The sequence below is a fragment of the Pristiophorus japonicus genome, chromosome 4, assembly GCF_044704955.1.
Source record: "Pristiophorus japonicus isolate sPriJap1 chromosome 4, sPriJap1.hap1, whole genome shotgun sequence".
Taxonomy (NCBI): domain Eukaryota; kingdom Metazoa; phylum Chordata; class Chondrichthyes; family Pristiophoridae; genus Pristiophorus; species Pristiophorus japonicus.
Genome location: NC_091980.1, coordinates 130,483,842 through 130,506,532, shown reverse-complemented (window position 1 = coordinate 130,506,532; position 22,691 = coordinate 130,483,842). Strand labels below are relative to the sequence as shown.

The window sequence follows — 22,691 nt, the reverse complement described above, 5'->3', positions numbered from 1 at the left end:
GGAATTTACAGGATCTTACGGAGGCATCTTTGGTGATATATCTCCAGCGACGAGATGTGCCTTCTGTAAGTCGTCCATGCCTCTGATCCATACAGTAGGGTGGGTATTACTACAGTCCTGTAGAGCGTGAGCTTGGTGGTAGGTTTGAGGGCCTGGTCTTCGAACACTCCTTTCCTCAGGCAGCCGAAGGCTGCACTGGCGCACTGGAGGCGATATTGAATCTCCGCATCGATGTCTGCCTTTGTTGACAGGAGGCTCCCACGGTATAGGAAGTGGTCCACATTGTCGAGAGCCACGCCGTGAATCTTGATGTCTGGGGGGCCGTGCTGTGCGGCGAAGACAGGCTGATGGAGGCACTTTCCCTTATGGATGTTAAGTGCAAGGCCCATGATTTCATATGCCTCAGTGACTACATCGACTAAATCCAGGAGTTCAGCCTCAGAATGTGCGCAGACGCAGGCGTCGTCCGCATAGTGCAGTTCAACGACAGAGGTTTGGGTGGTCTTGGACCTGGTCTGGAGAGGGCATAGGTTAAACTGCTTCCCACTAATTCTGTAGTTTAGTTCCACTCCAGCAGGAAGCTTGTTGACAGTAAGGTGGAGTTGGCAGCGAGGAAGATTGAGAAAAGCGTTGGAGCGATGAAGCAGCCCTGTTTGACCCCGCATGTCGACGTGGAGCAGGCGAAGGATGTTGATAAACCTTTGGGGGTATCCAAAATGGAGGGAGGACGCTCCATAAGCCCTCACGGTCGACAGTCTCAAAGGCCTTTATAAGATCAAAAAATGCCATGTATAAATGCTCAGCTCCCTGCATTTTTCCTGCAATTGGCGTGCTGCAAAGATCATGTCCGTTGTTACCCGTAGGGGACGAAATACACACTGTGACTCCGGACGGAGCTCCTCGGCCACAGGGAGAACACAGTTGAGGTGAACTGAACCACATCCCTGTGCAGCATGTTAAGTTTATATAGAACCTTGGCTAGACAACACTTGGAGTATGGTGCAAAGTTCTGATCTCCATAGAATTATATAGAAAGTTAGAATCAATAATCTAAGAGAGACTTCAAAGAAACTTCTTTACTCAGAGAGTGTTCAGAATGTTTAACTCGCTATCAAAAGGAATAGTTGAGACAAAAAGCATAGACGCGTTTAAGGTGAAGCTGGATAAACACATGAGGGAGGAAGGATTGGCAGGATATGCTGATAGGGTTAAATGAAGTTGGGAGGAGGCTTAGTGTGTGAAGTCAAGTCCTCTCAGTACTTCGCTCTCCATGCTCATGATTGAAAGACTATTAAATCGATCTTGTCTCATTCGTTTCCTCACCTCATTCTTGATACATTTTACGTTCAAGAAGGACCGCTCACCATTGCAATTTGCCAGGCTGAATGGCCTTTTTCTGTGCTGTAAATTCTATGTAATTCTTAAAACAAGGACATCTGTAAAGTTTTTCACATCGAGTGAGCTGAAAAATTTGTTTTATCTGAAACATGAAGCCATGAAACTCATCAGCACGCAAAACCCAACATGACTTGTAGAATTGTGACTCATCAATGTATGAATTGTGGTGACATCTATACTCCAAAAGTGCCATTGAGAGATGCAAAGAGTGCGGTAACATCGTGGTTATGTTACTGGACGAGTAATTCAGAGGCCTGGACTAATGATCCAAAGTCCCACCACGGCATTTGGGGAATTGAAATTCAGTTAATTAAATTAAAATCTGGAATAAAAAGCTAGTATCAGTAATGTTGCCCAGGGAGCTATTGAATTGTCATAAAAACCAATCTGCTTCAGTAATGTCCTTCAGGAAGGAAATGTGGCTGATATGACTCCAAACCCAAAGCAATGTGGTTGAGTCTTAACTGCCCTCTGAAATGGCCTAGCAAGCCGATCAGTTATAACAAACCGTTCCGAGAAACATTAATTAGAATAAAAGAGGATGGACAACCCGGCATTGACCTCGGTACCGGCTTCTGACATGACAATGGTACACCCAGCCCAGTCGACCCTGCAAAGTCCTCCTCACTAACATCTGGTATCTTGTGCCTAAATGGGGAGAGCTGTCCCACAGGTTAGTCAAGCAACAGCTGACATAGTCATAATCACAGAATCATACCTTTCAGCCAATGTCCCAGATTCCTCCTTCACCATCCCTGCGTATGTCCTGTCCCACCAGAAGGGCAGACACACCAGAAGTGGCGGCTCAGTGGTATACAGTCGGGAGGGAGTAGCGGTAGGAGTCCTGAACATTTAATCTGGACCCTATCAAGTCTCATGGGTTTAGGTCAAGCTTGGACATGGAAACTCCTGCTGATTACCACCTACCACCCGCGCTCAGCTGATGAATCAGTACACCTCCATGTTGAAGGCCACTTGAAAGAAGCACTGATATAGCAATCGGCTTCAATGTCCATCACCAAGAGGGGCTCGGTAGCACTGAGCAAGCGGGCTGAGTCCGGAAGGACATAGCATCCAGATTGGGCTTCCGACAGATGGTGAGAGAATCAACACAAGGGAAAAACCTACTGATCTTGTCCACAGCAATCTACCTGTCACAGATTCATCTGTCCATGATAGCATTGGTAGCAGTGACCACCATACAGTCCTTGTGGAGACAAAGTCTTGTCTTCACACTGAGGACACCCTCCTTTGTGGTGAGTGGTTTGACCAGTGTTAAATGGAATAGATTCAAAACAGATCTCGCAGCTCAAAACTGGGCATCCATGAGGCACTGTGTCATCAGCAACTGCAGAATTGTATTGCACCACAATCTGTAAATTCATGGCCACACCTCGAGCCAAGCTGTTCCAGTACAGAGACACTGGCATCTACCCAACAATGTGAAAAACTGCTCTGGTACGTCCTGTCCAGAAAAAGCAGGACAAATCCATTTAGGCCAATTACCACCCCATCAGTCTACACTCAATCATCAGCAAAGTGAGGGAAGATTTTGTCGACAATAATCTGCTCACCGATGCCCAGTTTGGGTTGTGCCAGGACCACTCAGCTCCTGATCTCGTTGCAGCCTTGGTCCAAACATGTACAAAGGAGCTGAATTACAGGTGAGGTGAGAGTGACTACCTTTCACAGCAAGGCAGCACCTGATGGAGTGCGGCATCAAGTAACCCTTGCAAAATTGAAGTCGATGTGAATATAGAAAACACTCGATGAGCTGGACTCATATCTAGCACTGAGGAAGTGGTTGTTGGAGGTCAATCATCTCAGTCCCAGGACATCTCTGCAGGAATACCTCAGGACAGTGTCCTTGGCCCAGCTATCTTAAGCTGCTTCATCAATGAACTTCCCTCCATCATAAAGGCCAGAAGTGGGAATGTTTGCTGATGATTACACAGTGTTCTGTTCCATTTGCAAGACATCAGAAAATGAAGCAGTCCATGCCCACATGCAGCAAGACCTGGATGACATTCAGTGTGGGGCTGATAATGGGCAAGTAACAATGGCATCACACAAGTGCCAGGCAATGACTATCTGCAAAAAACGAGAGTCTAACCACCTGCCCTTAACATTCACTGCCGCTGAATTCCCCAGCATTCACCCCTGGGGGTCATCGCTGATCAGAAACTGAACTAGCCCGGCTGCATAAATACTGTGGTAATAAGAGCAGGCCAGAGGCTGGGTATTTTGCGGTGAGTGTCTCACCTCCTGACACCTAACGTCTTTCCAGCATCGACAAGGCACAAGTCAGGTGTGTGGTGGAATACTCTCCACTTGACTGGCTGAGTGCAGCTTCAGCAATCATCAAGAAGCTCGACACCATCCAGGACAAAGCAGGCCACTTGATTGGCATCCCATCCACCACCTTCCACATTCACTGCTTCCACCACCGGTGCACCATGGCTGCAGTGTGTACCATCGACAAGATGCACTGCAGCAACTCGCCAAGGCTTTTTCAGCAGCACAAGCCATCCCACGAGCTCTAGCAATTAGAAGGACAAGGGCAGCAGAAGTTTGGGAATACTAATGCCTGCAAGTTCACCTCCACGTTACACACCAACCTGACTTGGAAATATATCACCATTCCTTTTTCGTCACTGCGGCAAAATCCAGGAACTTCCTCCCGAAAAGCACTGTTGGAGTACCTTCACCACAAGACTGCAGCGGTTCCAGAAGATGGCTGACCAGCACCTTCTCAGAGGCAATTAGTGACAGACAATAAATGCTGTCCTTGAGTTCAAACATTGCGGATCTTTATAGCTGTTACTCACTTCTTTACCCACACAGCTTAACAGAAAATCCACAGCAACAGCGCTGCGTTTACTGAGCTACCCGCAGTAATAACTCTGAATGCAAAGAGCATAGATGCATTTAAGGGAAAGCTAGATAAACACAAGGAGAAAGGAATAGAAGGATATGCTAATAGGTCTAGATGAAGTGGGGTGGGACAAGTTTCACATGGAACATAAACCACAGCATGGCCCAGTTGGCCCAAATGGTCTTTTTCCTGTGCTGTAAATTGTAAGTAATTCTTAAAACACAAGCACCTGTAAAGTTTCACATCGAGTGAGCTGGAGATTTGTTGATACATGAAGCTATCAAACCCATCAGCACGCAAACCCAGGCCGACTCGTGGAACTGTGGCTCATCAATATATGACATTTTGTAACATCGATAGCCAAAAGGCGCTTGAGTGTTGCCAAGACATTAACCTGCAACGTCTGTACATGGCTATTTAATTGCACTCAACACAGTTAAATTACTAAAAATAACTAGTAAATACTGGATTATTGGATCTGCAGCAATACCATTTGTATCCACTCATAGCCACGGAGGAGAGAAATGGAGATTGAATCCAGGGTGATAGTACCACTGTGAATTTCATTACTAACAAAAAAAAAAAAATTGATGGGCTTATAAATTGAGTACTTCTGCATTGTGGCCAGAAATGGGTTTAACATCTTGTTCCTTTTGCTTTGTGGAATTAAATACATTTACACCTTCCCCAAGTATTAAATGTTGTTGGAGTATCGTTAGTCTTGCAATACCTTATTCATGTTTGAATGGAGGTTGTGTTGGCAAGTTATTCAACCATTAGGGGAGCAGACGGAAGAGAAGCTGTCCAAGAACGACTAGGGTATCCACACGAAGCACTGAAGCTATGACAGCAAGCTGATGACAGCTGTTGCTTTCCCTCCTCATCCAATTGTAGTGCCCAGAGTTCAGTGTGCTGAGATATTGCTTTTCTGCCGACAAAGCTTAACAGCAAGCCTAAAGCAGCAGTGGTGAGTCCCATTACTGAACGACCTGCATAACTGAAGAGGATCTGTTGAAGCTATTGAATACAAACTGCTGTTCGTTCACAAGGCAGATAGACTAAATAGGAAGCTAATCCAGGACTTTTTCTTCATTGAACTGAAATGGTGCAACAATGAATTACTTGCAAATTGGCCCTGAGGTTAGCAGATGTTACATCTTGTTGGATTGAATTGTCATTTGTACAAAGACAGATCATTGGATACAGCTTATCAGTCCCAAGCTCGAGACATGCCTTCCTAAACATCTCTGTACCTTCTCAATACATACCTCTGACCAGACTTTTGGTCACTGGGCCAATATCCCATGGGACTGTCAGTTGTCCAAACACACCATTGAACATTTTAGATCTTATAACAGGTGCCTGAATGGCCCAGTCAATATATAGACATTACACAAGGGGAAAACACATTTCATAGGACTGAATCCCATATAAATGTTGCACAGGTCAGTGTAATTCTTGTTTGATGGAAATAAAGTTATGTTAAATGAAAAATAAGTAACCACTCAAATTTACAAGGTGACAAAACACAGCCCAATGTTGAACAGTTTATTTACTGTTGTGGGTTTCAGCTCTTTTTGCACAAAGTCACAAGCCTTCATTCCCTACAGTATATGGGCCTGATTATATAAATGCAAGTACTAAACACAATAAGCTTGATCCCAGTCAGTTTAGTCACTCTCCCCCAGAGTGTGCTTGTCAAAAAGGTACACTCCCATGCCATTCTCAGGGGCTCCCAGTCTCTTCAGGTTGGTGATGTGATCTCCAAGCTTCTTGATCATCTTCACTTGTTCATCCAAGTAGTGGGTCTCCAGGAAGTCACACAACTGAAAGAGAAGAGGGAAATGAGTTATGGCCAGTAGCAGATATCAAGGATCAGAGCATCCCCCCCCCCCCAAAGTTAGGATTTTAATTCTCAGAGTGGAGAAGGATCAGGTAGGGCAATTGAAATTGATGTACATTTGCTCTAATGATCCAGTAGCTACTGTACAATGTGAGCTTAGATCCTGGAAACATTGGGACCCATTTATGTCTCAATGTCCACAGCAGGCCAACTTCATGGTCCTCTCCCCCACCCCCTGAAGAACCCAAGAGAGACCACCCCCCCCCCTTAAAAACAAAGCTATTGGGCATGGAGCACTTTTGAAACAGCTCAAGGATAGCAATGTTCCACCATCTCCAAGTTGCCCAGAAACCCACATGAGGAACTTACATGAGGGTCAGTGCTCCCAGTGGAGAGTTTGTGCAGATCCAGCAGACTCTGGTTCACATTCTTCTCCATCTGCAGAGCTCTCTGCATTGCATCCAGACCATTGCTCCACTCATCCTGCTCTGGTTTCTGAAGAGGAAAATCATAGGCAGTTCACTTACAATGGAACAAACAAAATACAAAAGACAATACAAAGGAAAATAGTATTTAAAAAAAGCAACCAGAAGTCCATTTTACCATAAACAATGTCACAGGAATATAGAATTACTGAATTCCACTACCACAACCATGAAATCAATTGCTTTAGGAGGTATTTGAATCAATCAGGTCGAAGGGTATCCAGACAGAAGGCCACTAGATAATTGAACCAAACCTTGATGTCAGACAAGATGATCCGTCCTCCACGGCGATTCTGGAATTGGATCAGTTTCTCAGCATGCTCACGTTCCTCATGTGACTACTCCTTGAAGAACTCAGCAAAGTGACACAGGGCAACATCATCCCGGTCAAAGTAGAATGACTGCAGAGAGAAATTAAGACAGCCTATTTAGACCTTGATCTTCATATACAATGCAAGAGTTATTTTTCCCCCCCGAGTGAATGAATTCTAAAGATAAACACCATTTGCAAACTAGCAAAATGCCATTGACTTCATCAATTGGAGTTGAGCCTCAGCTCCCCATTAGTATGATGAAAGTTTTTCCGTTGCTGGTTGAACATATAAAACTAAAGTTCAGGATTATATTTAATGTCCAGTCAAACTAAATTCTACTCCTGGATAAGCAATACCTCCTCTACTTTGTCATTCACACAAGAGTGTGTCAGTCATCAGGTGCATGTGAAAGATCAAGGAGAGATTGAGCAGACTGAGCCTCTATTCTCAAGGTTCGATGGATGAGAGGTGAGGTCATTAGGAATGTACAAAATTCTTACAGGACTTGAAGGATTGGATGCAGGGAGGATGGTTCCCCTTGCTGGACAGTCGAGAACCAGGGGTCATTGAGGACTGAGATGAGGAGGAATTTCTAAACTCAATGTGATGACTCTTTGAGCCTCCACAACTCCTGGGCTAGAGAATTCCAGTCAGAGTATATTCAAGAGCAATAGACTTTTGGATAGCAAAGGATATGGGGACAGTGCAGGAGGTGGAGTTGAGGTACAAGATTAGCAATGATCTGAGTGAATGACAGGAGTCAGCCATTGGTTCCTCAAGCCTTCACCATGTTCTAAATACTACTGCAGGGAGCTCTCTGCAGTGTCCTGGCTAATATTTATCCCTCAACCAACACCACAAAAACAGATGATCTGATCATTATCTCATTTCAGTTTGTGGGAGCATCCTGTGCACTAATTGGCTGCTGCATTTCCCACATAACAGGTAACTACACTTAACTCCTTCATTGGCTACAAAGCACTTTGGATATTCCAAGGTAGTGAAAGGCATTATAGAAATGATTCTTCTTCCATTCGAATCAAAGTTTGGACATGGAGTGAGAAAAATCCTCCACTCCAGTAGTTTACACAGCAATAGTGCAAGAGATCTCAGCAGTGAGCAGGGCTCCAACAGCAGGATTCTCAGTACATCACCTCCAATTAATGAGAGCACAAGTGAGAACCTACCCACATTTCACTCACTGCAGTCCCCCACCTGAAACTGAACATTGTTTCAGGGCAACAGGCCCCTGACCAGGTTTGTGCTCTTCTGTCACACACTCAGGCAGCAGCTGATCTGGTTTCCGATATTAAACCTCAATAGAGGGCAGCTGCTGTCAGGAGCAGTCCATGAACTCAACAAGAACCCCTGTATTACACACCTGAAGTTCTCACTGCCCAAAGATTCTGCTCCCCCAGGGAAGGAAGTCCAGAGAAATACAACATAAAGCCAATTCATTGAACTGGAGAATTAACAACTTTTCAGAATGCAGCAACAAGGAATACACAACTCACCATGGAGAGATAAACATAGGAGGAACAGAGCTCCATGTTGATCTGCTTGTTGACAGCAGCCTCACAGTCCTTGTGGTAGTTCTGACACACTTGGGAGGCCATCTTCACTATCTATATTTCACTATCCTCTGCACAGTTCTAAAACTCACACTGTCTTGTGCAAGCTCCTGTATTTATACTATTGGAACAGCTGCATTCAAACAGGGTATGACATCACCAATGATGATTGACAATCCCTCAGAGCCAATCAGGAATCTTCCCTGAATTGAGGCACCAATTAACAAAGGAGAGGGGATTTGTAGGAGGGGTCTGGGGGAGATCAGTCTTGGTGATGTCACTGCCTTTGGGTTCCTTGAACGTCTTCAAATCTAAAAGTGTGCCGTTGTTTAACGCTCTCACTTGAATGAAATTATAATTTTCTACTTTCGCCAAAGGGGTTTTTCATAATCTGGCGAAGTTTGTTACTTGCAAGTTTCTGTGGCACTGAGACAATATTCAAAGCAATCAAGTCGTCTTGGTGCATTTACAAACCAAGCATTGGCCAGTGGAATGGGAATTCCATCTTGTGGGTGGTGTGAACTGCCCCCAGTTCGAATACAGAGAATGGGCATGTGTCTGAGGATTGGCTACATGGGGGCATCAACAATCTTTCATTTTTATTCTCATGGAATGATGTCTGGTAAAATTCAATATATTGAGCGAGAATGAGAGGGAGTGAACATTACTGCACACATTGTCACCCACATCTCCATTTGATAGAGGGATTCAAAATCATGAGGTGTCTGGACAGAATCGATAGACAGGAACTGTTCCCGTTGGCAGAAGGGTCGAGAACCAGAGGACACAGATTTAAAGTGACTGGCAAAAGAACCAAATCAACATGTTTCCACAGCGAATGGTTGGGATCTGGAATGCAATGCCCGAGAGGGTGGTGGAGGTAGACTCAATCGTGGCTTTCAAAAGGGAATTGGATAAGTACCTGAAGGAAAAATTAATAGCAGGGTTGCAGGGGAAGGGCGGGGGAGTGGGACTAGCTGAAGTGCTCTCGACTAGAGCCGGCACGGGCTCGACAGGCCGAATGGCCTCCCTCTGTGCTGTACCCATTCTATCATTCTATTATTTGCTCCGGCATGTTTTGGGGCAGGCTTGATGGACCAGCTGGTCTTTTCCTGCCCCTCAATTTGATGTGTTAGACGAGTCCTTTTACAGTCGGTTTTCAGTGACTCGAAAGAATATTTAAATCTGATTGAAATGATGAATATTTAAATCTGATTGAAATGATGAGGCTCAGATATGCTCTAACTGTCTGGCTCATCATAGATTCTATCAGCACAGAAAGAGGCCATTCGGCCCATCGTGCCTGTGCAGGCACTTTGTAAGAGCGATCCAATTCGTCCCACTCGTCAGCTACTTCCCCATAGCCCTGCAACTTTTGTCAAGTGTATATGCAATTCCCTCTTCAAAGTTGCTGTTGAATCTGATTCCACCGCCCTTTCAGGCAGTGCGTTCCGGATCACAACAACTCGCTGCGTTAAAATAATCGTCCTCATCTCTCCCCTCTGGTCATTGACCTTTCATGCTGGTGTATCCCAGAGATCCAAAGCCGTGACGTCTGATTTCAGTGCAGAAGTGGTTCAGTCCTCGATGAGCTGATGAGAGGTGTTCCCTTGGATTAAAACTCTGCTTTAGATGGGGCAGAGAGTGCGGCAGTGATTCAGATCCAGAGCCACCAATCACACCACAGGCACTACCCTTTCGGGGGAGATGCCACCAATGAGCACAGTTGACCAACCTGAATCAAACATGAGTCTGTACAACAATCCCCCAGTACTGCCCTTCAGACAGTGTGGCAATCCCTTAGTGCTGCTCCTCCGACAGTGACGAATCCTGTGAGTATTGTCCCTCTGACAGTGCGGCGCTCCCTCAGTCCTGCCCCTCTGACAGTGCGGCGCTCCCTCAGTCCTGCCCTTCTGACAGTGCGGCACTCCCTCAGTACTGCCCCTCTGACAGTGCGGCACTCCCTCAGTACTGCCCCTCTGACAGTGCGGCATTCACTCAGTACTGTGTGTGTCTGTGTGTGTGTGCGCATGTGTGGAGGCAGCGTCATTGAATACATTTAAGGTGGAGATAGATAGATTTTTGAACAATAGCGGAGTCAAGGGTTATGGGGAACAGGCAGGAAAGTATTGAGACCAAGATCAGACCAGCCATGATTTTACTGAATGGCGGAACAGGCTCGAGGTGCCAAATGGCATAGCATGTTATTATGTAAACCTCTCTGCCTCCTTTAAGACACTAAAATGTACCTGTGGTCTCACTGCCTTATGTGGCTGAACAAACGTGAACATTTTCACTTGTTGTATTACAGCGTTGCAACGCTAGATTGAAATGCATGAATAGAATTTGCAAAATATACTCTTATGTCTTAATGCTTGGGAGTCACAAGATACCAGAGGGCGCCGCGGTTGGAGATCATCGGGCTGGACACACGTGGCATGTGTGCTTGATCACCTGTATATAAGCTGGATGTCTTTGTCACACTGGCACTCTTGGGCTGGAATAAAGATGGATGATGTTGCACCTGAGTGAGTTTACAGGAACCAGATTTTTGAGTCGTTACATATACGTACAATTGAAATTAGATCTTCAACATGTCTGAATACCTATCGTAGATTGGGTATTGTACAATGAGAAGGGGTTAATTAATAGTCTTTTTGTGCGGGGTCCTTTCGGGAAGAATGATCATAACATAATTGAATTCTTTATGAAGATTGAAAGTGAAGTTGTCCAATCCACAACTAGGTCCTAAATCTAAACAGAGGAAACTATGAATGTATGAGGAATGGCTATGATAGATTGGGAAGAGTCATTAAAAGGCATGATGGTGGATAGTCAATGGCTAACATTTAAGTAACGAATACATGAATTGCAACAATTATACATTCCTTTCTGCTGCAAAAACACAAAAGGAAAAGTGGCCCAACCATGGTTTGCACAAGAATATAAGGATAGTATTAGATCCAAAGAGGAGTCATACAAAGTTGCCAGAACAAGTAGCACTCCTGAGGATTGGGAGCAATTTAGTATTCAGCAAAAAAGGACCAAGAGATTGTTTAAGAGGAGGAAAATAGTGTGAGACTAAACTTGCAAGGATCATAAAAACCGACTGTAAAAGTTTCTCCCAGTCTGTAAAAAGAAAAAGATTAGTGAAGACAAATGTAGCTCCTTTTCAGTCACAAATGGGATAATTTATAATGGGGAACAAGGAAATGGCAGAACAATTAAATACTTTGGTTCTGTCTTTACAGAAGAGGACACAAATAACATCACAGAAATGCTAGGGAACTAAGGATCTCGTGAGCAAGAGAAATTAAAGGTAATGATTATTAGTCAGAAAATAGTGCTGGAGAAACTAATGGGACTGAAAGCTGATAAATCCCCAGGGCCTGATAATCTGCATCCCAGAGGAATAAAAGTGGTAGCCATGGAAATAGTGGTTGCATTGGTTATCATCGTCCAAATTTCTACAGATTATGGAACAGTTGCCGCAGAATGGAGGGTGGCAAATGTAACCCCACTATTTTAAAAAGGAAGGAGAAAGAAAACAGGTAACTGCAGCCCGGTTAGCCTAACATTAGTAGAATGTGATAAAGGGACACTTAGAAACTATCAACGGGATTAGACAAAGTCAATATGGATTTATGAAAAGAAAATTGTGTTTGACAAACCTACTGGAGTTTTTTTCGAGGATGTAACTGAGATTAGATAAGGGAGAACCAGTGGATGTCGTGTATTTGGATTTTCAGAAGGCCTTTGATAAAGTCCCACAAGAGGTTAGTGCGCAAAATTAAAGCACATGGGATTGGGGGTAATATACTGTGGATTGAAAATTGGTTAATTGATAGAAAACACAGTCGGAATAAACAGGTCTTTTCCTGGGTGGTGAGTCGTGACTAGTGGGATACCACAGGGATCGGTGCTTGGGCCCCAACTAATCACATTTCTAAATAGATTTGGAGGAGGAAACCAAATTTAATATTGACAATTTTTCCACAGTACAGGAGCAAGAATGTCTTACTACAATTATACATGGCCTTGGTGAAACTACACCTGGTGTATTGTGCACAGGTTTGGGTCTCCTTAAGAGCGCAGCGAAGTTCCACCAGACTGATTCCTTGGATGGAAAGATTGTCGTATGACGAGAGAATAGCTTGACCAGGCCTGTATTCACCAGAAGAGTGAAAGGGGATCTTATTAAATCATAAAATTCAGACTGGTTTGGAGAGATTGGATGTGGGGAGGAAGTAGCCCTTTGCTGGGAAGTTGAGAATAAAAAGTCACAGGCTCAGAATATGCTGTAGGAAATTTAGCACAAAGATAATAAATGTTTTCACTCAGGATGGGGAAACTGGGGAAGTATTGACTGCAGAAGGCAGTGGAGCCCAATTGCTGAATATATTTAAGGATGTGAGATATCTTGATACAAAAGGCATCAAGGGCGATGGGGTAAAAGCATGAACATGGTGGTGGTAAAGGATTAGTTATGATCATATTTAATGGTGGTGCAGTCTTTACAGAACCAAAATGGACAACAACTGCTCTTATTTATGTTTTTATGAATATAACTGTCAATAGATTGAAATTACCCCAGCAACGAGCAAAATTATAGGACTATTAACACTGGTAGAAGGGACGAGAACCAGCAGACACAAATTTAAGACAATTGGCAGAAGAACCACAGCTGACACGAGGATAAACTTTTATGCAATGAGTGGTTAATATCTGGATTGCACTGTCCGAGAGGGTGGTGAAGACATTTTCAATCATAGGATTTAACAAGTACATGAAGGAAAAACATTGCAGGGCAACAGGGAAAATGCAAGGGAGTAGGACGAGCTGAAGTGCTCTTGGAGAGCCAGCTGAGTGGTTACAGCACAGGAGGCCAATGTATGATTGTTGCATAGCCTAGTGCAATACTTGTGCTGCAAACAAGTTACAGTAAATGGAAAATAAGCAACCACTAATTGCAAGGAGACAAAACCCAGTCCAATATTGAACAGTTTATTTACAGTTGATTACATTTCACATCAAGAGCCCAGGTCTCAGCCTGTACAAATCCATCATTTTATGTAGGACAGAGTCTCACACATATTGTATAAACAAGAGTACTGATCAGAAGCATCAGTCACTCTCCCCCAAGGTGTGCTTATCAAACAGGTACTCTCCCAGGCCATTCTCAGGGGCTCCCAGTCTCTTCAGGTTGGTGATGTGATCTCCAAGCTTCTTGATCATCTTCACTTGTTCATCCAAGTAGTGGGTCTCCAGGAAGTCACACAACTGAAGGAGAAACAGAAAGGAGTTATGGCCAGTAGCAGATATCAAGGAACATTGGAGCTTACTGCTTGAGAGTTGGGATTTTAGTCCTCTTGGACTCAAGGATAGTTAAGTGGTGCAATTGAAATTGATGGAATTACTGCATCATTTAGATGAAAACTTGCTTTACAAAAATGTTCTGGGATCAGACACTTACAAAATCTTCCCTGAAATAGACCCAACACAAAGCTATTGGGCACAGAGATCTTTTTAAATTAAGTTCAAGGACAGCAACTTAACCAAAAGCCCACATTGAAGCATTGGGAAACTTACATGAGGGTCAGTGCTCCCAGTGGAGTGTTTGTGCAGATCCAGCAGACTCTGGTTCACATTCTTCTCCATCTGCAGAGCTCTCTGCATGGCCTCCAGACCATTGCTCCACTCATCCTGCTCTGGTTTCTGAAGAGGAAAGTCAGATTAAACTAAGTTTTTTTTTGTCTTTAGATGCTCTGATAATGACTCCACGAGGCAATGTATTGTACTTTAACTGTAGTGACCTTAGTTCATTTAATGTGTCATATATCTTACATTATTATATATAACTGTATCCTAACATACTATACATGACTGATAAGATATGACCTGTAACCACCAGCATACCTTACCACCAGGTGTGCACTTGCAAGAGACAGGTATACAAGGACAGGTCTCAGGCAAGTGCAGCATTCCAGAGCTGTGAAATAAAAAGGTACAGGTCCAGAGTGACCTTGACTTCACTACATGCTTTGTGAGAATCTGTACTGAGGGGACAGGACTTTACAGTGGCGACAAGTTACGGGATTACAGAATGGCAAACAACGGATTAGATGAAAAGTACAATGCTGGAGACAATTGGGAGGGATTTATAGAAAGGCTCCAGCAAAGCTTTGTAACAAAAGACTGGTTAGGAGACGACAAAGCAGACAAGAGAAGAGCTCATCTCTTGACCAGCTGTGGCTTGAAAACATACGCTTTAATGAAGGATCTGCTGGCACCCAAGTCATTTGAAGAATTGAGCACACTGGTAAGAGACGACCTGAAGCTGGCAAGCAGCCGACACATGGCCAAACACAAGTTCTACAACTACAGACGCTGTGTGGGCCAGAGCATACCCAACTTTGTGGCAGAACTTGAGGTTGGCTAGTCTGGGAGTTCTCCGATGAACTGAGGAGAGAAATGCTGAGAGACTTTTCATTGAAGGAATAGGCCAAGCAGGCATATTCCAAAAGCTCAGAGACCAAGAACTTGACCTTAGAGGCAGCAGCACTGGTTGCAGACATTCTTGGTGGGAGAAGAAGAAACAAGGTTGATTTACAATGCAGGTACGACAACTAACAAAATATCAGAACAAGTAGTTCACAGCATTAAACAAGCTGCTCCCCCACAGACCAAACTGTGAGAACAGGCTCTCGACAGCAGGCAGTGGTACAAGAAGCCATCAAGGGCCACAGAAAAGGACATTCACACATCAACCCACAATGCGAGCAATCAACTACAAACTGAGAGAAGCTCAAGAGATCAGCCAGACACAGCTCATTCTTTGGGAACAATGGAAGCGGTCTGTGCTGGAGGTGTGGGGGTGGGCACTCAAGGGGGTGTCAATTTCTGCAGGCTGTTTGCAGGAACTGTGAATATACAGGGCATTTCGCCCACTTATGCAAAAAACAGCTCGGCTGGTATACAAATCGGATGGGTCGGAAAGCGGACCAGAAGACGGTGGGGACAGTATCCGGGACACCGATGTACAGCGGGTCAACATGATCAATGGCCGCTGCTCCTACAACAGGACGCCACCTATAAATGATGAGGATCTGACTCAATGGGATACCCATCAACATGGAGCTGGATACAGGAGCGAGTCAATCTCTCATGGGCCCTCAACAATTTGAACAACTGTGGCCGCATAAAAGACAGACCAAAACTCAAGGGTCGACACCAAACTAAAGACCTATACCAAAGAAATCGTACTAGTCCTCAGCAGCGCCATGCTCTCTGTCACACACAAAGGGACAGTGAACAGACTTCCCCTGTGGATTGTCCCCAGAGACCCCCCAGCACTGCTGGGGAGAAGCTGGCTGGCAAAACTAAGCTGAAAATGGGATGATGTCCATGCTATGTCATTAGAGGGACAGACCTCCTGCTCAACAGTTATAAAGCAATTTGAACATCTTTCAGCCAGGTGTGGGCACTTTCAAAGGGGCCAAAGTCAAAATCTACATCACAGGATGCTCAACCGCTCCATCACAAGGCCAGAGCTGTACCCTGTGTGATGAGGGAAAAGATTGAACACGAACTAGGCAGGCTTCTGCAGGAAGGAATTATATCACCTGTGGAATTTAGCGTCTGGGCAAGTCCCATCGTCCCAGTCATGAAGTCTGATGGATCTGTACGAATCTGTGGGGACTACAAATCTACCATAAACAGAGTCTCCCTACAGGACCAGTACCCACTGCCCAGAGTGGAGGACTTATTTGCCACATTGGCTGCAGGTAAACTTCTCAAAACTAGAGCTCACATCTGTATATATGACGCAAGAATTGACCAAAGAATCCAAGCTACTCACCATCAACTAACAGAGGCCTTTTCATGTACAATCGACGCCCATTCAGTAATCAGGTCGGCAGCTGCCATATTCCAGTGCAACATGGAGTCTAATCAAATCCATCCCGGGGACGGTTGTATTGCAAGACGACATACTCATCACGGGCAGGGACACCGACTCCCATCTCCATAATTTGGAGGAAGTACGAAAGCGGTTGGATCAGGTCTGCCTATGAGTCAAGAAATCAAAGTGCCTGTTTCTCGCACCAGTGGTTGAATTTTTGGGCAGAAGGTTTGCCACTGATGGAATCTGCCCAACAGTGTCCAAAACAGAAGCAATTCGCCTGGCACCCAGGCCCCAGAACTGCACGCCTTTCTCAGGCTACTCAATTATTTTGGGAACTTTATGCAGAACTTGAGCACGCTGCTGGAGCTTCTCCATGTGCTACTCAGGAAGGAGTGTGATTGGTTTTGGGGGTGGCAGGGATGCACCTTCAATAAAGGCACACAACCTTCTGTGTTCCAACAGTGTTTTGAGTCTTTGATCCATTTAAAAAGCTAGTTCTCACATGCGATGAGTCAGCGTATGGGGTCGGGTGCATTTTGCAACATGTCAATAGTGCGGGCAAATTACAACCCATAGCTTATGCCTCCAGGTCACTTTCGCGTGCGGAGCGCGGGTACAGAATGGTAGAGAAGGAGGCGCTCGCGTGCGTGTACAGTGTCAAAAAGATGCACTATACCTTTTCGGAGCCAAGTTCGTGTTAGAAACCGACCACAAGCCCCTCACATCCAAGAGCAAGGCAATAAACGCTAACGCCCCAGTGAGAATTCAACAGTGGGCACTCATGCTGGCGTCCTACGACTATACCATAAGGCACACAGACAACTGTGCCGACGCGATCAGCAGGCTACCCCTGGTGACCACGGAAGGGTCTGATGACGAGGACGAAGATAGTCATGGCAATCAATGCCTTGGAGTCCACAGGTTCGCCAATGACGGCTCGCCAAATCAGAGCCTGGACGGCCAGCGACCCCACGCTATCCTTCGTAAAAAGATGTGTCCTAACTGGTGACTGGCTCGCGATGACTGCCCCGAGAAATTAAACCCTTTCACAGGCGCATGCATGAGCTATCACGACAAGCAGACTGCCTGATGTGGGGCAGCCGAGTAAACATGCCTCTGCGAGGCAGAGAGGCATTTGTCTGGGAGCTCCACTGCGAGCACCCGGGGATCATTATGAAGGCCATAGCCAGATCCCACATCTGGTGGCCTGGTGTTGACGCGGACTTGGAGCTCTGCGTACGAAGGTGCACCATTTGTGCCCAGCTCAGCAATGCTTTTAGGGAGGGTCTCCTGAGCCCCTGGGCACTGGCCTACCAAACTGTGGTCGCGGGTGCACATCGACTATGCAGGCCCATTCATGGCCAAAATGTTCCTCGTAGTTGTAGATGCATTTTCAAAAAGTGGATAGAGTGCACTATTTTTAACACGTGCACAACCTCCACCACTGGAAAACCTTGCAACTACGTTTGCAATGCACGGAATCCCTGACATATTGGTCAGTGACAATGGTCCGTGCTTCACCAGCACAGAATTCCAAGATTTTTTTAATTGACCATGGCATAAATCACATCAAGCCGGCCTCCAACAGACAGGTGGAGAGAGCAGTGCAAATCATTAAACAAGGCATGCTTAAAATACAAGGTCGCATGCTACAGGATCACCTGTCGCGACTGCTGCTGGCATACAGATCTCGTCCGCACTCATTGACTGGGATCCCCCTGTGCAACTGTTGATGTTAAAGACTTTAAAAACAAGGAACTCATTAATCCTCCCAGACATGCATGAAATCGTTGAGGCAAAGCGCCATAAGCTGATTGAGTAGCATGACAGAAATTCGAGGGGGAGATGGAATGAGATAGGGGACAAAGTGTTTGTACTAAACTATGGCAGGGGTCCCAAATGGCTTGCAGGGACAGTAACGGGCAAGGAAGGAAACAGGCTACTGGTAGTACAAATGGACAATGGCAAAACCTGCCAGAGGCATGTAGGCCAAGTCAAAATTAGATTTACCAACAACACTGTGGAACCAGAGGGGCAGACTACAATGTGGAACTCGCATCACAACTGATGGACAGATGGAGAGAACAACCTGAGGAAAGGGCAATCGCAACAGACAGCCCAGGCAAGATACCAGCAACCACACCCAAAGAAAAACAGACACCAAGGCAAACAACTGAACCACAACTCAGACGCTCCATGCTAGAGCACAGACCACCTGAGACTGAACCTATAAAGACAACAAGACCTTGGGGGGAGGGTGAATATATATAACATACTATACATGACGAATAAGATTGACCTGTAACCACCAGCATACCTTACCACCAGTGATGCACTTGCAAGAGACAGGTATACAAGGACAGGTCTCAGGCAAGTGCAGCATTCCAGAGCTTGAAATAAAGGTGTAGGTCCAGAGTGACCTTGACTTCACTACATGCCTCATGTGAATCTGTACTGAGGGGACAGGACTTTATTTAATGGAACTCGAGGTGGTGAGGATCACACCTGGTGACCTGCCTTCTGTACTGCGCCTGGCGCACCTGTACAGGTAACCTGCAAGTCTGACTGCAGTGCCCTCTGGTGGCACATATGTAATAGTACAAACAGTAAAAACACATTTGTAAATAGGACAGTATTGAAGGAAATTAGGGATGAAAAAATGAAATCAGAAGTTTAGGTTACCATGAACCAATATGTTAGAATATTGAATTACTGCATTAAGTCAACTAACGGTGTCAAATTTATGAGGTGAACAGCATAGATGTATTTGAGGGGAAGCTAAATAAGTACATGAGGGAAAAAGGATTAGAACGACATGTTGCTGGATAAAGCAAGGTGGGAGGACGACATCTGGAGCCTGATCACCAGCATGGACCAGTTTGTCCAAATTGCTGGTTCCTGCAGAATTGGAACCAACTCCTTTACAATGTATTGTGAACAATCAGTCTAAGGGAAGCCAAACAGAAGGGCCCTCGTTTATGGAGCCAAACCTTGATGTCTGCCAAGATGATTCGGCCTCCACGCCGATTCTGGAATTCCATCAGTTTCTCAGCATGCTCACGTTCCTCATGTGACTGCTCCTTGAAGAACTCAGCAAAGTGACGCAGGGCAACATCATCCCGGTCAAAGTAGAAGGACTGCAGAGGGATCAGAAGAATAGTTGATTATTGCATAGCAGACCCATCAGCATGGGCACTGTACATGAAGCCAAACTCATTTTTCTTGCTTCAAGAGCTCAGTCTCACTGAACTTGTATGTATATTTATGGAAACTAGAACCTACTCAATTAACCTGGTAAATACATTGGATAATCTCAGCTCCAGCCATAGGGAAACCTAACTTGAGAAATATGAACAGGAGTAGACCACACAGCTCAGAGCCTGTTCGACCATTTAAGATTATGGCTGATCTGATCATGGACTCATCCCCACATAACCCCTTAGCATTTAAGAAACTGTATTACAGTCTTAAATTTATTCAATGTCTCAGCTTTCCACAGCTCAGGCAGTGAATTCCACAGATTGACAACGCTCAAGATATTTCAGTTCTAAATGGGCAGCCCCTTATTTTAAGATCATGCCCTCTAGTTGTAGTTTCCCCATCAGTGGAAACATCCTCTCTATCCACCCAGTCAAGCCCCCTCAATCTTATACACTTAAGAATGTGGTGAACTTATTGAATTCCAAATGAGTAGAGGCACCCACCACACCCCACCCCCCTCCGCTCCGCTCCTGCTGTACTGCGGCACTTGGCAATCTTGCTCTATTTCAATAAACATTTGCTCTTTGATTCTTGTTCTGCTAAAGTGCATGACCTCACTTTCCTACAGTCAAATTTTTGCCCACTCACTTAGCCTGCCTATGTCCTTCTGCAGAAGTGTGTTCTCCTCACACATTACTGATACAAAGTTGGGAGGAACAAACTAGGCAACATAACCGACTTGGAAGGAGGGACAGAATGTAATATAGATTGTAAATAGTTGGGGTCCCAGCACTGATCCTTGCGGCACTCTACTAGATCCTGGTTGCCAACCAGAGAATGAACCATTTATCCTGACTCGGTTCTTTAGCCAATCCTCTATCAATGCTAATATATTACCCCCAAAGCCTGTGAACTTTCATCTTGTGCAGTCATCTTTTGTGGCACCTTCTCAAATACCTTCTGGAGGTCCAAATACAAAACAGCCACTGGTTCACTTTCATCCACCCTGTTCATTACATCCTCAAAGAATTCCAGCAAATTTGTCAAACACGACTTCCCCTCACAAATCCATGCCGACTCTGCCTGATCAAATTTTGCTTTTCCAAATGTCCCTGCGATGTTAATAATGGACTCCAACATTTTCCCTATCAGATATTAGGCTAACTGGTCAAAAGTTTCTTTTATTTAAAAAAAAAAAGGGGCATTACATTTGCAGCTTTCCAATCTGCTGGGACCTCCCCAGAATCCAGGTAATTTTGGTAAATTATAACCAATACATCCACAATCCCTGCTTCTCAAGGCCCAAGGATGCAAGCCATCAGGACATAATTGAGCCCAATTATCTTACTGAGTACTACTTCCTCAGGTGATTGTTATTGCATTAAGTACCTCCCCCCAATAGCCCCTTGACTATCCACCATTGGAATGTTATTGTCTTCCACTGTCAAAACAGACACAAGATATTTGTTCAGATTTTCTGCCATCTCTATGTTGCCCATTACTAATTCCCCAGTCTCATCCTCTTACGTGATTTAGAAAAATTTGCAGGCTATGGAAACAGTTGTATCGCTCCACCCAACATTCAGCAAGGCACAATGGACTGAATGGCCTCCTGTGCTGCATCACTCCATAATCACCAATTCAGCTTTGATTGAACATGCTTAAGACTGGAACCTGAATCTTGGCACCCAATATTCATTGTAGCTCTGGAAATTAGGTGAAGGAATTGCCACAAGATTTATACCCTGGTCACCAGTAGCATGCTCCAATAATAATTGTTTATTAACCCAAATACATTTTGTACAGGCTAGTTGAGAGGCAGTAAAAGCAACTGCCTAAACTAGATCTAGTCCCAATGCAGAATTCATATATAAAAAAAAAAAGAAAAACTAACCGAGTTTTACTGGCTGCATTCATGCCAAGGAATTAAAACTACCACAAGCAGCATTAATTTGACAGTCTACACAAATCAAAGCATTGTAGAGGAGAACCAGGGACCACAGAATAAAAGTTAGGAGAACCCCTCAGAATTTGAGGGTGCTTGGTGAAGGTCACAGGGGTTAAGGGAGAGTCCACTGAGCACAGACAATTGATGATTAACTATCTGCTTTATGATTGCAAAAAGTTAGAGGAAAGACAGAAGGATACAAACTGGTACTTAAAATTAGTGGCAAGAAATACTAGGAACAGGAGGGAAGCAGAAACATTTATAACACTTTCTTCCCATCCTCCCCGTGGAGGTGAGGGATGGCTGAGAAAGAAAGTGTTTCAGATTTCCACCACACTGGTGGGAAAGAATACTTCCTGACATCCCTCCGAAATGGCCTAGATTTATTTTTATGACATCACCCATTGAACCAGCAAGGTAAGGAAAATCCATGCAGTGATTTAGAATGAGGATACAAATTCTGAATTCCTTGCATTGTGTACAGAATGTATTCCAAATAAACTTCATCAAGCTCAAGATCCCAGGAAAAAAAAGAATCAAAATAATCAGATGATACAGCTGCTGCAAGAAACAAAGAGAATTTGTTAATAAATACAAATTAAGATAAATTGGATCATATTATAGCTTTAAAGTGAACTCACTGCATAGATTCAGGGCTGGGGGAAGGTGGGCAGAAAGAGAGAAATAGGTGGGCTGGGTACAGCACAGGATTTCATAAATTCACATTACATAGTCTCCATTGTAAAGTGGCAAAAAATACAAAACTCACCATAGAGAGATAAACATAGGAGGAATAGAGCTCCATGTTGATCTGCTTGTTGACAGCATCCTCAGAGTCCTTGTGGTAATTCTGACACACTTGAGAAGCCATCTTAATATTTTATTTTTCCAAAGTAAAAACTTTTTAGAAGTACAAAGATAACATTTCACTAATATCAAACTCCAATATTTATACTGAGGGATAATCCAGGGTGTGGCACTCTTGATGATGAGTGACAGTCATCAATACCCAATCAGAAGTTGTATCTTCTCAGAGCACCAATCAAGTAAAGGGAGGAGGGAGATGGACTCCCAGAGCCAATCAGATCTTTGAAGAATGAGCATCATTGGCTGACATCTCAATGAGGATCTCAATTGTCCGAACTTTCCTCAA

General features: G+C 44.6%; 1 protein-coding gene and 1 pseudogene across 1 annotated transcript; both read right to left on the bottom strand.

Moving 5' to 3' along the window:
- Positions 1-5,943: 5,943 nt before the first annotated feature.
- On the bottom strand, positions 5,944-8,531 carry LOC139262591 (ferritin heavy chain B-like; annotated as a pseudogene).
- A 5,079-nt stretch (positions 8,532-13,610) lies between these two features.
- LOC139262216 (ferritin heavy chain-like) lies at positions 13,611-22,409 on the bottom strand. Its single transcript, XM_070877361.1, has 4 exons — positions 22,308-22,409; positions 19,380-19,526; positions 14,076-14,201; positions 13,611-13,766 (listed from the first exon to the last, which is right to left on the bottom strand). Exons 1-4 carry the CDS (start codon positions 22,407-22,409, stop codon positions 13,611-13,613), a joined length of 531 nt encoding a protein of 176 aa, XP_070733462.1.
- Between the last annotated feature and the right edge of the window lie 282 nt (positions 22,410-22,691).

Excerpts from the sequence above, each read along its gene's own strand:
- LOC139262216 (XM_070877361.1), bottom strand. The coding sequence starts at position 22,409 with ATGGCTTCTCAAGTGTGTCAGAATTACCACAAGGACTCTGAGGATGCT. Across the intron at positions 19,527-22,307 it reads CCTATGTTTATCTCTCTATG|TCCTTCTACTTTGACCGGGA; the intron begins GTGAGTTTTGTA and ends ATCCCTCTGCAG. Across the intron at positions 13,767-14,075 it reads CTGGGAGCACTGACCCTCAT|TTGTGTGACTTCCTGGAGAC; the intron begins GTAAGTTTCCCA and ends TTTCTCCTTCAG.